Source organism: Falco rusticolus, chromosome 1 (genome assembly GCF_015220075.1).
Source record: "Falco rusticolus isolate bFalRus1 chromosome 1, bFalRus1.pri, whole genome shotgun sequence".
Classification (NCBI taxonomy): domain Eukaryota; kingdom Metazoa; phylum Chordata; class Aves; order Falconiformes; family Falconidae; genus Falco; species Falco rusticolus.
Window position 1 is genome coordinate 9,870,784 of NC_051187.1, and position 14,921 is coordinate 9,885,704.

The following is a 14,921-nucleotide window of genomic DNA, read 5'->3' on the forward strand; positions in this document are numbered from 1 at the left end:
CCAAGCCTGCCACCCTCCTTAAGGACAAAACCATGTGTCCAGAACAATATTTCAGTTCGTGAACAGTTTCTTATAAAACTGTGCTTGGTAGTTCCTTGGTTACAGCCAGGACCTGAACTCACTGATCCTTACCACACAAAACCATACAACTCAGGTGATAAGAACAAATTTAACCCCTTCTTTGTCTTTCATCTTGAAGGAATCTTAATAAGAGCTGCTGCAGGTGGGTAGTTGGTCACAACAGAGTGAAGAAATGATTTCTAGTGGGGTGCCAGCCACCTGGGAGGGAGGAGACTGTTACTCAGATGAAATGAAGGAATCACAGGTGGTACTCAGGAAAGTGATGTCTGCTGTGTCAGACTACACACAAGTTAAACTGAACATAACTAGCAAAAGCAGACCTAGCTCCTAAGTGTATAGGACTGAAATAATGTGACCTCAGTAATGCTGAAGGTGTGATCTCCTAAACCAACCAAACTGTGTGTCCTGAGTGCTCACTCTTTGACCTCTTCTTTAATGTCTACAGAGAGAAAAAAGATGGTTCAGCACCAGCAGAACAAAACATTATAGGTGGAGGAGCAAGTCAAACTTGGATCAAACTGGTTAGTTCCTTGCCAATTCAATCACATTGTTGTGTGTGATCCAGTTTATTTCCATAAAGCACAGCGGGCTGAGTCCCACGATGGTGGAAGGTCGGTCACTTAAGTGAGGAAGGATTTGGTCGGCATAAGACTCTTGGGTACAGCTGTCTAGGTGTCCACTGCAAAAGCTTCAATAACAGGGTAACAGAGGCACTTGAAATATTTGGGTCTTCCATGTGCAGCCATCTGGGTACAATGAGTCCCACTGATGTCAACAGCATCCTAATCACCTGCACAAGGCTTTGAGACACTTCAGAAATCTTTCTGTGACGACATATCTCTTATCTCAGGAAAACAAACCTCACTCCCTGGAATGTGTTACCTGTGGCAGCGGATGGAGTAGCCAGAGTTGTGTAACTGTACAATCGTCTCCTGAGATAATGCTTTATGACAGCTTTTTCATTAATGTCATTTACGTAAGAACACTAAAGCTTCTTTCCACGTACACCTAGAATAGACATGGTGACATCAGGGGTGTTGTTCCAGACCAGTGCTGGACTAGCAGCATGGGAGAAAAACCTTCTGATGTCTGACATGGCAGGACCTCCCAAGGCAGAGCAGGTCAGGTCCTGCTCTCAGGAACGGCAGCAGGGAAGGCTCTCGTGCCACTCTGGAGTAAGTGAGTACTTTGGGAGGAAACACCGTGGGATGAACACAAGGACCCTGATTCAAAGAGGGAGTTGTGGCTGCTTTCAAAAGGGAAAAAAAAAAACCCAAAAACCAACAACCAAACAAACCAGGTCTTGTTGGAAATACAAAAGGGCCAAAAGGGATGGATGTAAGCAGTAGGGTAGCAAGGCTGGGCATCAGCTGGGGCCCTGGTGTTGAAAGATGAAATGAACAGACTTGGCTAAAGAGAAAAGAGAATGAAGACAAAGCAAACTGTGAGAGAGGCAATGGCAGGGGGTGGCAGAAAACCAGAAGAGAACAAGGAGAAAGTGAGCGGAGTGATATAAAATGGAGGAAACAGGAAGAAACCACAGTAAAGACCAGGCAGAGTATGAAGTTCAGCAGGTATGTGGAGGGGATCCATCTCAGTCCTAGCACAGAGCTGTGGGAGCGGAGAGGGGAACTTCTTTGTGCAACGGGGAAGTAAATCATCAGTAGTGATTCTCCAGGATTGAGGGAGATGATCCTTCCTGGCTACGTAGCCCTGGTGAGACACATCTGGGGTTCTGTGTCCAGTGCTGGGCTCCTCGTGCACATCATGGACTGGGTTCGATGAAGGGTCACAAAAGTGCTTAAGGGCTTGGAGCATCTCATATATGGGGGAGAGGCTGAGACAGCTGGGACTGCTCAGCCTAGAGAACAAAAAGCTCAGGGGGATCTTATCGATGTGTATCGATAACTGGCTGTAAAGCTGCTGGAGCCAGGCCCTCCTCAGTGGTGTTCAGTGACAGCACAAAAGGCGATGGGCACAAATTAAAATACAGGAAATGCCACTTAAGCACAATAATAAGCTCTTCCACACTGAGAGTGTTCAAACACTGAAACACTGCATCAGCAGGTCAGAGAGTCTCCATCGTTGGTGACATTTAAACCCCAACTGGTCACAGTCCTGGGCAACCTGCTCTAGCTGACCCTGCCTGGAGTCTGGACTGGTTGATGATCAGAGGTGCCTCCAGCCTTAGTAATTCTGTGATTTTGTAGACTTCGTGTAGCCAAACCAGGCTGTCCCACTGGAGGGTCCAGCCCCAAGCACGATAAAGAAATGGCCTCAAAAACCAGCAGAGAGAACCCCCACCAGGGAGCTGATCCCAGTCCTAGATCCAGACTAAAGGAATGACTCCAGTGGGCTTTCTTCAGGCTAGGCCATGTCACTGACAGCAGACCCAGGCTGAGAGGGCTCCAGGTCCACTTTTGTAAGTGGCTTTTCCTACAGTAACTTTCACACTGTGAAACACCTCCATCGCCACCTCCAGTGCCTTAGCTTCCTGACCTCAGTCATTCCAGTGCGGTAATTTGCTTGTCTCCTGCACCCATGGGGAGAAATTTGTTGTTTTTCAGTGCTTTGTGGGCTGAAGGAGGAAGGATTTGCTTGATATCACTGAGAGAGCTTGAGGCAGGGCTGGGACCAGAGCCCAGTTTCCCTGTCTAGTGCCCCCTTCACTGGCCAAGGAAGATCCACCTGAAGGAATGCATCCCAGCCATCCCTGGTAATTTGTCAGTTTTTTTCAGGACCTATCTGTGGAAATGTAGAATTCATGTCAGTGCCCCAGGGGTGGCAAGGACTTTCTGGACTGTATTTGATGGGGATAGCTCCAGTCCACACATGAGCCTCCTCTCTTGGGCTGGAGAGAAAAAACACAGATCCTGGGAAGACAAAGAGCAGCTGAAACAGGGAGGAATGTCTGGTTTAAGAAGAGAGTTTGTGACACATCGGTGTTTGCCTCTGCCGTGAGCTCTGAGGCATGAGGTTGCAGGGGTTGTGAAGGACCAGCTTGCTTCAGCACACCCTGCCCACTTACCAACCCAGCTGAGAAACTTAACCTGCTGTCTTAATTACCAACAAGGTAATGGCAGGCTGGAGGAGTGTTATCCCTTACCACAGTCTTTTTTGAAAGCAGTGTCCTGCTTTCCTGATACCCACAGATTTTCAACACTAATTGCTCGTAACAAGTGTGGGCACAGGTGTTCCTTCTACTGAAGACAAGGGCAGCTTTGGTGACAGCCCCAGCAGGCCAGGATATGGCCTGTGGGAAATAAGACTGGAGTAGAGAAGTCTAAGGATGCTGGATATGAAAAAACGATGGGAAGAGCTGACTACTTCCAGTAGCACAGGTTGTACACATGCAAAACTTCACTGAGTTGCCTTCTGAAAATCCCCTGTCTTGCAGACTTCACACACAGGGTGATAGAAAACAGAATTGCCTGTTTAATGTCCCTATGAATTTGGGGAAGAATGGAAAAGGAATGACCAAATGGATCTGGCAGAGTACAGTAAGAAGAGCAGTGTCTGGCTGAGTTAAAAGCCTGCTAAAAGCATAGCTGTGATAGAGTTTGTGGCAGAACTCCAACCAACTTCAGCACAGCCAGGATTTCAAGGCAAGTCCTTAAAAAAAGAGGTTAAAGATCCCCCTATGCTTTCTTACTAACCCGGAAAGAAAGAGGCCGTCGGAGAGAGGTGGTTCCCCCAGCCATGTAGCCAGCTCACCTATAAGGGACAAGTCTCTCCAAGGGAGAAGATTTCAGTCACCAGCAAGTCGCGCAGAGCACAGCCCTGCATTATTCATGGTTTCTTCAGTGCCTGTCCCCAGACCTGCTGCGTGCCTTGTGAAGTTTCCAACGCTGGCCACACTGAGCTACATGCTGCCTTCCACTGAGCTGGGTCTGTGCTGCCCTACGAGATGGGCTCCCACGCTGTAGTTTCCGCAGGCTGTGCACTGCTTGCCCATGTTATTCCCCTGTGCTAGCTGTGAAACAGCAGATGAGAAGGCAAGGGTACACTGCCTGTCATCGGCTCTCCCCATCTCTGCTGCCTCCTCGGCATCACCCTCAGGGCATGGGTCTGGCCACATTCTGAGGGTGCTCTGATCTTACTACCAGAAGGATGGGGATTTAATTGGTTACGCAAACACCACTGCAAACTGGTACACGGAGGGAAACACGGGGATGCTGCTGCCAGCAAACCCTTCTGGGAGGCAGATTCCTTCACATGGAAGTGACTCTGCCAAAGTAGCTCTTGTATCTGAAAGTGCAAGGGCTCAGCGGTGTACTGGAGATGTACCAGTCCCAGGTCAGCAAAAGGGACAACTGGTCTCTGCAGCTGACAGAAACAAGAGCATCTGGTGCTTCAGAGCAGGGCTTCTGGGGAGGAACACTGGAAGTGGTTTGTCACAGCAACCTGAGCGGGCATGTGGTGGATGCATGTATGTACACACAAGAACAGGTGAATGCACCCATGGAGTAAGAACTTCCATGAGTGAAGCATTTGTGCACCTGCACCCAGCATAAGTGAGGAAATATTCTTTCTTAAAAATAAGTACTACAAGGAAAAGTCAGATGTCTTCTGAAAAATCTTTGTGCTAAATACAAGAATTATACGTGAAGCTCCTGGAATTTAGTCCAGCTTTAATGACAAATTTAAATGAAAGCCTGGTTACGAATGTACTGAGGACCATATCGTTACCCCAGATCATGACAGCAGAATGAGGCTGGTAGTTTTCCTGATTCACTTTCCTTGGTGAACTCAAAACTGACACATGGGTGACATAATTACATCACAGACACACACCCACTGTATGGAGGCATGTATGTGGAAAATACGTTTCAGCTGAAATAGAAGTAGTATAGGTGTTGCACTGTTAAATTGACAAGAAAACAACTGTTGCAGTGAGTCATCATCTCTCCTGTCTTCATAACATGCGGCAGAATCAGCAACTGGGAAGTAAAGCTCTTGTCTTTGGGACAGGTTCTTTAGGCTATATATCAAGGGCAGTAAATACTAGCAGTGCTTAGACGGCACATCTTGCACAAGTACAAATCGAGTAAGTGTCCTACTACTGATGTGATGTGGGCAAGAAATTTACTATAGTCACTAAACTCACAACAGGTGATACCAGTTCCTTTGAACAGTGATACAGCAGGTCCAAAGAGAAAGATACTGTTACGTAAAGATTTTGTGATTAAAAAGTTAAAATAAATCTTTCCAACGGATGTTTCTTCGCAGAGAGCTGTTACACTGAGCAGAAAGTGGCCAGGGCACCAAGGGTCAGGATCTACCTCTAAACCATTATTGAGCTACCTAGGGACAGCGAGCGGCACGAAGAAGCCGCTGCCCCCAGAAGTCCCGTCCCCCAGCATCGCTGCGGGCTCAGAGCTCGTGGCAAGGCAGACGGTGGGCTGCCACCGGCTGTGCCACCGGGACTGCTCCTCCAGCACCCACCTTCCCTCTCAGGCTCGGGCCCCAGAGCCCACCTGGCTGCATGCCTCTCTGCTTGAGAGAGCAAAAAGGACACGCTGCCAAAGAGATGCACCCAGAAAAGAAGGCAGGAGTGCTGGGGAGAACCAGAGGCAGTGGTACTGTACAGAGAAGGAACTGAGCGCTGGCGGTGATCCGGGGAAGGAGATAAAATAAAAATAGCAGGTCTTGCTAGGTATTTTACAGGCATGAAAGTCTGTAGGAGTTGTGCTAAGAACTCAGCTGGTAAGTTTTTTAGTCTGTTATTGTTTGTGCTTGCGTATCTGCGTGCACTAAGCTCTTGGTGGATATGCAGCACTTCAAAAAGCTCATGAGAGCATAAAGAAGTTTCATCCACAAGATACCTATTTTTGCACCAAATCCTATGTTGTAAGCAAAATTAAGGGACTTTAAACTTATTGACTAAAACTGTACTTTCTCTGACAAGCCCTGTCCTTGCAACAAAGGCGATTCAGGCAGGAGCTGAACTACAGCAAAGTATTTATTGTGAAAGAATCCCAGGCTTATCTGCCTGGGTAATGAGACATTTGAGACCTCCATGCGACACAGTGCACACATCTAAGGAAATACAGATTGCCTCTGCGAGTAGGGGCAAAGGCAAGCAAAAAAGCACCATGATCTCACTTTCCTGATAAGGTTCAGATCTTCTTATGTGAAACAAAGTTTTAAAAGGCATCTGCTCTCCAAAGACCCACAGATCAACTGCTAGTTAAGGATATAAGATTGCAAAGCTAAAAAATACAGAAGTTCAGAGCTAGCCTGGATTCCCTCGACACCTTATGATGGAGGGTTACCAATAGAAAAAGTTAATCAAAAAGCAGAAAAATACCAAATAAATGGGAATTAGAGACACTGAAATGATTTGGTAAGGCAGCGCGGTTTCTGAGACTAGCCTCTCTTGCTGGGAGAAGTTCAAAAAGAAAGGAGAAGACTCAGAAGCAGCCAGTGGAAGTCTGCAGCCAGGCAGCCTCTGCTCTTCCCAAAGCCCCAGGCTCTTCATAAAACAGTCAGAGAGGAAAGCATGGGGAAAAAACAGTTACCAAACTGTGCAAACTGTGACCAGAGCTTCAGACTGAAGCTTCCCCAGTACATGTAAAGTGAAGCAAAAGGGAAAATATTTTGTACAGGTACATGCATACCAATATAAATTCTGCCTTGATCTGGCCAGCTGGGAATAGGCAATTCATCAATGCAAACAGGACAGGATTCAGATCTTCTCCCAGCACAGGAGTTACCTCAAATACACTAAGGTGCAGTATTGGTTTGAAACAGCAGAACTACTCATCAGTGACTTCTCTGCGGTCACACAATTGTGCCTTTTTCTGTTTTACCTGAGTCGAGTCTGACACGTGTTTGTGGACCTGTGTTCTGTGCCTGTGAGAGGGACAGGGCACTGTAGAGGCTCAGAAACTCTCAGGAATAAACACTACAAAGCAAGGCAAAGACTAGATGAAAGGCACGAGTGCGATGAATGAGACTGAGTGGAGTAAAAAGAAGCACAGCATAAACCCAAATCAGTGCAAAGAGAAAGAAAGCAGTGACAGCACCCAAGAAAGAAAATCTTCTGTATAGTCGCTATGACCAGGCATGTGTTCATAGCGCTTTCTCTGTCCTGGGGGAGATATGAAGTTTGACTGTTTGGCTGAAGCAACACGTACCAGCGAAGAGCGGAGCTGAATGAGCCAGCTGTGATCACATTTTTAAAAACTAAGTCTAGAGAGGTAGTTTTCACAGGCTCCAGCCTTAGCGAAGAGGGCTGAAACTAGCTACCCTCCAGAGACCTCTCTAGCGACCGTAGGGCCCAAGAGCTGTGGTGAGATGCAGCCTGCAGGAAGAGAAAACATCCTGCATTTTAAGTTAGCATCATGTAAAACTGCATGCAGCCTTCCCGGATCTGTGGAGAAACCGACCATTGCCTCTGAGTCCTGTTGAAATTCAGAGCCACGGAGTAAAAATGGCAAGAAATTGATCAAGTTAACTGTGGACTCTGCATGGGAAAAGGATGTTCATTTATAAAAACAGTCTCTGTTGTTATTCACAGAGCAGAGGATGCAAAAGCAGAGACCAAAGAAAACAGTAACACAAAAATCTTTCCTCTTTGTAGCAACAAAGATGCCCTCAGAATAGGGCAATGAGAAGCACTAGGAACAGAAGGTGCTGATTTCCCTTCTCCCTTTCAAAAGCCAAAACACTGACCAGACATGCTCCGTGCAAGGACAGATACAGAAGATGGCCTTTTAGCAGGATATGGAGCTAGTTTGCCGAGGAAAATCCCAGTGCTGCTTCTCAGCAGCTACATGAGAACAGCTGGGCTTCCATCACTGCCCCAGGGCCATCAGTACCACTGTCTCCCTCTGGCTTGCAAGTAATGGCTTCGGCTGCCCATGCAGCAAGCAATTGGTAACGTTTCAAACCCTAGCTGCAAACTATAAGCAGTTTCCAATTTGTGCATTCCTAACTCGGCAGAGAGTGCAATGGTTACTGTTGCTGAGGGCTAAATGGGGGTCATAGAGTGATACTAACTGCAGTGAATTATTTACTTACTGTAGCACGGGGATTTAGGGTCATGGCCAGGGGAAGAGAATATTCTGGGTCACTACTCCTTGCTACAGAAAAACATACCCAGCTTTGAAAACAAACAGCTGACACTCCTTGTTCACTGTCAAAGATTCCCTAACTCATTGCCATACTGAAAGTAGAGCAAATACTCTGCCCATTTAAGAAATGCTCGAGGAAAAAAAAAAAACAAACCAAAAAACCTGACAAACTGATGAAAATAAACGATCCTCACAAATGCAGTCAGTGAGCAATAGCAGATAAAACCTTGCAGGGTACAGCTCTCAGAAATCAGCCCCAGTTTCTACCTGGAGCCCAGCGTGCATTAGTTCTGGCTATGTAACTCCAAAGCAAGATCAAGACAAGAGGCAGTCATATATGGTCAGGCTGAAAGATCCTATAATCATTAAAAAATCAGCTAAGTTTAAAGCATTACAAGTGCTTCCGTAAAATATGAATATTTTAGCTAATGTTTTTCAAAGCACTTCCACTTACTGCTCTTAGAAACGAACTTAAGTATCAGTTACTGTCACTGCTCAGCCCAGAATCACAGCAGTGGCTCTTCTTTAAAGGTACGTGGTAGTGCCTGAAAACAGCATCTGAAAACAAGACCAGATTTCCAGCTCTTAAATGCACATGCATATCTCAGTGCACAGACAGCCTTTCATTTCACATGAGAGTGACGATTCTCCTGTGAATTTGTAAACCCTCCTTTTTATCAAAAGACATCAAATGAGCCCTGTCTCCATCAAAATGTTCTAACTGAGTTAATGAGGGTTTTCTGTAAAAGCTGGGTGAGAACTTAGCAGAGAAACAACATCTATACACAGTACTGCTAACCGACCATTTACGATGAAATAAAATGTAAAGTGTGATTTTGCTTATGGTGAAGTTCAAGGACGACTTGCTTAATCTCCCCTGGATGGGGGATGCTGTTCACGAGGGGCTGTTTCTAGCCCAGTGTAATAATTTCTGTTTATACTGCTGTTTTGCTCTTCCCAGAGGTTTTGCTGGGATACATGCTGAGATCTAATGCACTTGTCATCACTACAGCGCATTATTCTGGATGTTACACTTAACTCCAATTGACACAACCACAAACAGATAGAAATATCTGACTACATTCTGATTTTCTCCCTCCCTGTTACTCAGCAGCAGTTCTCAGAGACAAAGACAAACCATTCCACTCCTCCAATTTACATTCTGCCTGGAGTGCTGGCAGCATTATTCCTCAGACCGATGCAGACCCTGTCTGCTGGAGGTGCACTTCATAATATTTAAACCATCGTGCAATTTTGATCAAGTTCAGGTAACATAGCTCTGAAAGGTATAATCTTTTACCAGCTACCACATTATAGAAGTCAATCATTTCCTTAAAATGTTCTGAAAGTCAAGCTTTCCAAGCACTCAATCTGCCATTCATACTTCTACACACAGGTGAATCATTTTACCAGACCTTATCTAAATAAAGGAACGCAAGCATCATAGGAATGAAAACATCAAGAATAATACAGACAAGTCTGCCAACACTGCCTCTGATTTCAAAGGGTGTAGGATCCAACCCTGTAGCCCACTGGAGCTAGAGCAAAAGTGACATACAGTTATCCAAGTCAGATTTTCAAATTTAGTGTGAAGATAAGGCCCAGACAAAGTTGCCTTGATGCCAAAAGAGCCGTACAGTTGGGGAACTAGCCCTTAGTTAAGAAAAGACCGCAAAGAACCTAGTTTCTGACTAAGCTGCCTTCAGGACCCTTTACTGTACAGACACAAGTGACCTAAAAGATATTACAATGTTTTTAACACTCTGGAGTTATTTTTTTGCAAAAGGAGAGACAAGGGGCAGGTGGGTTTGTGATTGAATATGTGGGCCAGACCCTCAGCGGGTGTAAGCCAGCGTTACTTGTCCTCATTGAAGACCCAGTAGTCCACACCAGCCAGCACCCCTGTGTGTGCCATCTTACGAAGGCAGGAGTCTAAATAAAAAACATCTTCCCAAACAAATAAAAACTGCGTCACTCATCTCTTTTTCTTTGTAAAAAGCTAAAATTTCTCCCATCACACTCTATTGCCTGCGATTGAAGTTCAGCCTTAAAAATGTGGTCAGTTATTTTAATTATTTTGATTAAAATTTATTTATCAAAATAATTTTCATTAAGCATTATCTGCTAGAGATATGGGCTTTCCCCACTCATGCTCACAAATGTTCTTATAAAGAAGCTCCTCACCAGTTTTTATGTTCAAGCATAGGAACCTCACAGAGGTACACACACTATCTAGGGGGACTTTTTCACCAGAAAATAAATACGAACTGAGAGAGTACGTGCATTTGTCTGAGGGGAGAATCATTACGGAAGCCTGAGCTTCTGCCTTTAAATGGGATTTTCTCTGACATGTCGAGAGTGTTCTCTCTTATTAAGCAATGTGTAAAACCACCGTGAAAAGGATACCAAACTACATCCCTAGCAGCCACCTAGGAAGGACAGCTTTCTAGCCTGAGTTATCTGGATTTAGAGGGGAAAAGAAATAGAAAAGGAAAGAAAAAGAGCACGGCCTGGCACCGCCGCTCTCCCGAACACCTCTGGCGAGCCCAGGGCAAAGGCACCCGCCAGGAGCAGGCAGAGCAATGTCTTTGGCACTTCAGTCTAAACTTCTGCGTGGGCGGGGCGGGCCGGGCCGGGCCGGGGGGTCTAGGGCAGACCGGGGAGTCCGGGAGCCCCGGCGTGGGGCGCGGGCAGGAGCGGGAACGCGGGCAGCGCGGGCAGGGAGGGCAGCGCGGGCAGGGCGCGCAGGGCGGGCAGCGCGGGCAGGGCGCGCAGGGCGGGCAGCGCGGAGCTGTCCCCCGCGCCGGTGCTGAAGGCGGGGCCGCGCCGCGGAGGGGTGCTGCGAGGAGTAAGGGGAGAGGTCCCGCGGTGCTGCCCCCAGGGTGGGAGGGCTGAGCGGGTCCCTAGACGGGTGGCGGGGCGGGAGGGACGCTCCGAGCGGTGGGGTTGTCCCTGGAGGGCCCGTGCAAGGGAGGAACTCCTGGCTGGAGGGTGGGAAGGGAAAAGCCTTGGAAAGGTGGTGCAAAGAGGGAAATCTCGGACAGCCCTCGCAATGGAGAAAACCCTCGGGCGAGGCGTTCAAGGGGGGACCCCTCGAAATGACAGCACAATGGAAGATCAGCTGCACAGGTGGCGCAAAAGGGGAGCCCTTAGACAGCCATCGTAAAGGTGAAATACTTGGAGATGCAAGGGGGGAAACTCATAGTCAGCCAGCGCAGAGGATAAGGACTCAAATAGGTACTTCAAGGGGGACTCCTTGGACAGGCTGGGCAGTGGGGAACCGTCAGACAGTGGTGCAAAAGGGGACACTTGGGACAGCCAGTTCAAACGTGGAATTCTTGCAGGGGTCATGCAATGGGGAAATGCTTGGACATTGCGCAAACGGGAAACGCTTGGATGGGTGGTTGAAAGGAGGACCCCTTAGGTGGGTAACGCAATGGGGACACCCTTGGACAGACGATGCAAAGGGGAAAGACTGGGAGAGGCAGTGCAAAAGAGGAACCTTCGGAGAGGAGGGTGTCCCTAGACAGAAGGGATGTTGGAAGCAGGGGGAGGACCGCACCTGTGTATGTTCATCTCCCGGGGCGGGCGCCGCGCCTTGTCGTAGGCCACCTTGGCGAAGACACCGGCGATGAGCACGAAGGCGATGGCCCCGCACGAGATGTAGACGGTGGCGTTGGTGCTGTCCTTGTCCGGGTCGTACTTGTTGGCGTCCCCGTCGGCGCCGTTGCTGCCGTCGGCGGGCAGCGCGCCGCTGGCGGTGGTGGGGTGGGCCCACTCGGGGCTCTTGTAGTTGCGGCACAGGCTCTGGTTGAGCTTCTCGGCGCGCTTGTTGCAGCAGAAGCGGTAGAAGCAGGTGCCGCAGCAGTAGCGGAAGCCCGTGAGGCTGTTGTTGCACTCGAACTCCTTGTCCCACTGCCCGCTCACGTCGTAGTACCCCCAGCACGTCTCGTGCGCCGGGGCCGAGCCCCCGCCGCCGCCCCCGCCGCCGGGGGGCGTCCTGCCGCCCCCCGCGCCCTTGCCGCGCCCGGGCAGCGCCGTGGGGGCGGCAGCCCCCGGGCCCGCCAGCGTCTGGTTGAGGAGCTCCTTGCCCGGCTTGGGGGTCCGCCGCGGCGCCACCGCCCCCTGGGTCCGGTTGCCCTTGGCGCGGGGGGGGCCGGCCGCCTGCGCGGCCAGCAGCAGGGCCAGGAGCTGCAGGGAGAGCAGGAGCAGCGGCAGCAGCAGGTGCCGCGGCCCCATGGCGGGGCCAGGCGGGGGCCGCGGGGCGCGGCGCGGGGTGGGGGGCGGCGGGCGGGCGGCGGGGGGGCTCAGCGGCCGCGGCGCTGCCCCATGGGGGGGCGCGGGGGGTCCCGCTGCTGCCGCGCGGCTCCTCAGCGGCGGCTGCCCGGCGCCGGGCGCTTCATGCCGGCGCGCAGCGAGCGGCGGAGCCCGGCGGCGCGGGGCTCGAGGCGGCGGGGTCCCGAGCCGGCCGGTGCTGCTCCGGCGAGGGGCTGCGAGAGACGGGGAGAGGGTCAGAGCGTGCCGCGCCCCGGGCACCCCGGCCCGCCCCCGCCCGCCCCCCGCCCACGGCCTTACCATGCCGGAGCGGGACTGCAGCGGGGCCGCGGAGCCGGCGGGCTGCCCGCGCTCCTCGCGGGGGCGGGGGCGGAGCGGCGCGGAGCCGGGCACGGAGAGGGGCGGGCAGCCGAGCCGAGCCGCGCCGCGCCGGGCGCTCCGGGGTAGGCCCGCCCACCGCTGCCGGGCCGCTCCTGACATCACTCCGGGCCGGCGTCAGCACACGCGGGGCCGCTGCTCCGCCAGCGCGCCGGGCCGGCGCCCCCCGCCGCCCCCCGGCCCGCCCGGGACAGCGCGTCCCGGCCCCGGCTGCCCGCAGCGCTCGGGGTGCTGACGCCGGCCCCGGCCGCGCGTGGGAAGGGGCCCCACGGGCGCGTGCGGGGGGCGTGGTCCCTGGTGGGGTGCGTGATGTATGGCCCCTGTACCTGTCCGGGGTGGGGGGTGAGGATGCGGTGTCCGGCGATGTGTGGTGTTCATGGGGATGCAGTGTCCGTGGGGATGTGGTCCTTACAGGGGTAGGTGAGGAGGTGGTGTCCGTGGGGATGCAGTGTCCGTGGGGATGTGGTCCTTAAGGAGGTGAGGATGTGGTGTCTGTGGGGATGCAGTGTCCGTGGGGATGTGGTCCTTACAGGGGTAGGTGAGGAGGTGGTGTCCATGGGGATGCGGTCCTTATGGGGATGGACATGGCACGTGGTCCCACTGGGTCAGCTGTCTGTGCAGCCCCTACAGCTGTGCATGGGACAGCAGTGCCCACAGGGGCATGCGGGGGCTGTGATGGCTGGAGATCTGTGATCTGTATGGTCCCTAGTAGTCTGTGTCCTGGGTGTTGTTCCTATAACATGTGTTTGGTGTGTGCATGAGTTTATGGATCAATGTGTGCAGGGAATATGGTCCCTATGGATATTTGAGGGCTATGTAGACCCCAGAGGTTTGGAGGAGTGTTAGGGACCCTCTGGATGTACACAGTGATACGTTCCCTGTCACTGCATGTGTGGGAGGTTTGATCCTTATGGATGTGTATGAGCAGGCCCTATATATGCACACAGGTTGTTTGGGTCAGGTCCACATGCGGGCTCCCGGGATTAATGGAGCCTGGATGCCCAAGCAGGTCTGCCCCAGGCAGCTGGGGGGCAGAGCTCCCTCCTCTCTCCAGGAGGTTCCCCTCCCAGGGCAGTGCCTGCAGCACAGCCTGGTGCTGGGCAGATGTTGGTCCCCGGGCTGTCAGGCCGTGTTGCCCACCAGGGCCACGCCGTCCCCACTGCCCTGCCACCCCCTGCACAGAGACATGCCTCCCAGGCTTCACAGGGATTGCTGCGCCAGCCTGGGGCTGTTGGCACCTGCCGGGGAAGGTGCGCTGAGACCGGTTGAATCCCAGTTCCCTGCTGCAAGGGCTCAGCTATTGCACTCGGGGTGGGGAAGGCGGCATCCCCCACCCCAGCCTGTCTGAAACACCCCCCGCTTCTTCAAACTGGTTCCCCTCCAGGGCAGCTCTGGGGTGCAGGAGGGATGGGTAGCAGTGCCCTGGGCTAGCCATACCCAGGGACCCGGGCACAGGCACCACGTTTTTAAGGCAGTTTTGGCAAGCTTCCTGCCAGTTTCACTGCTGCGAGCCGCTGGGCCCCCATGTTGAATTTCCTCAAAGTCCTGGTGCTTCCCCCATGTCCCATTGCAAACTATACTAAAGCCTTTACAAACATTTCCTGAAGACATACAAGACATTGCCAGCTGTAAGGACACACAGAGGACAGAGAGGAATCACAGCAAAGAGAAGCACATGAAGACGGGAACTGAAGGGATGCCCTGTAGCTGTAGGCAAGCAGTTTTCAGGAGAGCAGGGAGGGTGGTGTAAGGGGAAGAGAGCAGTGGAGAGAAGGGGGAAACCTCCGCTGAAAAATCACCTGCCCTGTGCATCATTTCCTCAAGCTACCCAGCTTTGAATGCCCACAGGTCATGGCTGGGGCTGTGTTATGACTCGGGAGACCCCACGGACTGTGAGGGTGGCTAAGAAAGCTTTAGCTCTGCCATCTAAAGCTGCTCTGATGCTGGGGACACATGGGGGAATCAGACAACTGCTTCATTCCTCAAGAAGACACACTGCAGTGGCCCCAGGAGTACCAGGTCTCACCGGTAAATCAACCCCACAGGGTCCCCCGGCCTCAGCAGTGCCTGACCCCAACCCCAAAAGTGAGGCAGAAGAGGGCAGCCAAA

The 14,921-nt window shown here is 51.7% G+C and overlaps 1 protein-coding gene across 2 annotated transcripts in view; it reads right to left on the reverse strand.

Moving 5' to 3' along the window:
• SHISA6 (shisa family member 6) overlaps window positions 1-12,429 on the reverse strand; it is a 245,594-nt gene extending 233,165 nt beyond the window's left edge. For both annotated transcript variants that reach the window (XR_005107700.1, XM_037409331.1), the window contains exon 1: window positions 11,722-12,429. Coding sequence is in view for 1 of the 2 variants with exons in the window: in XM_037409331.1 (XP_037265228.1) it covers window positions 11,722-12,398 (677 nt within the window). In the remaining variant the exon portion in view is untranslated. The remainder of the gene's footprint in view (window positions 1-11,721) is intronic.
• Between the last annotated feature and the right edge of the window lie 2,492 nt (window positions 12,430-14,921).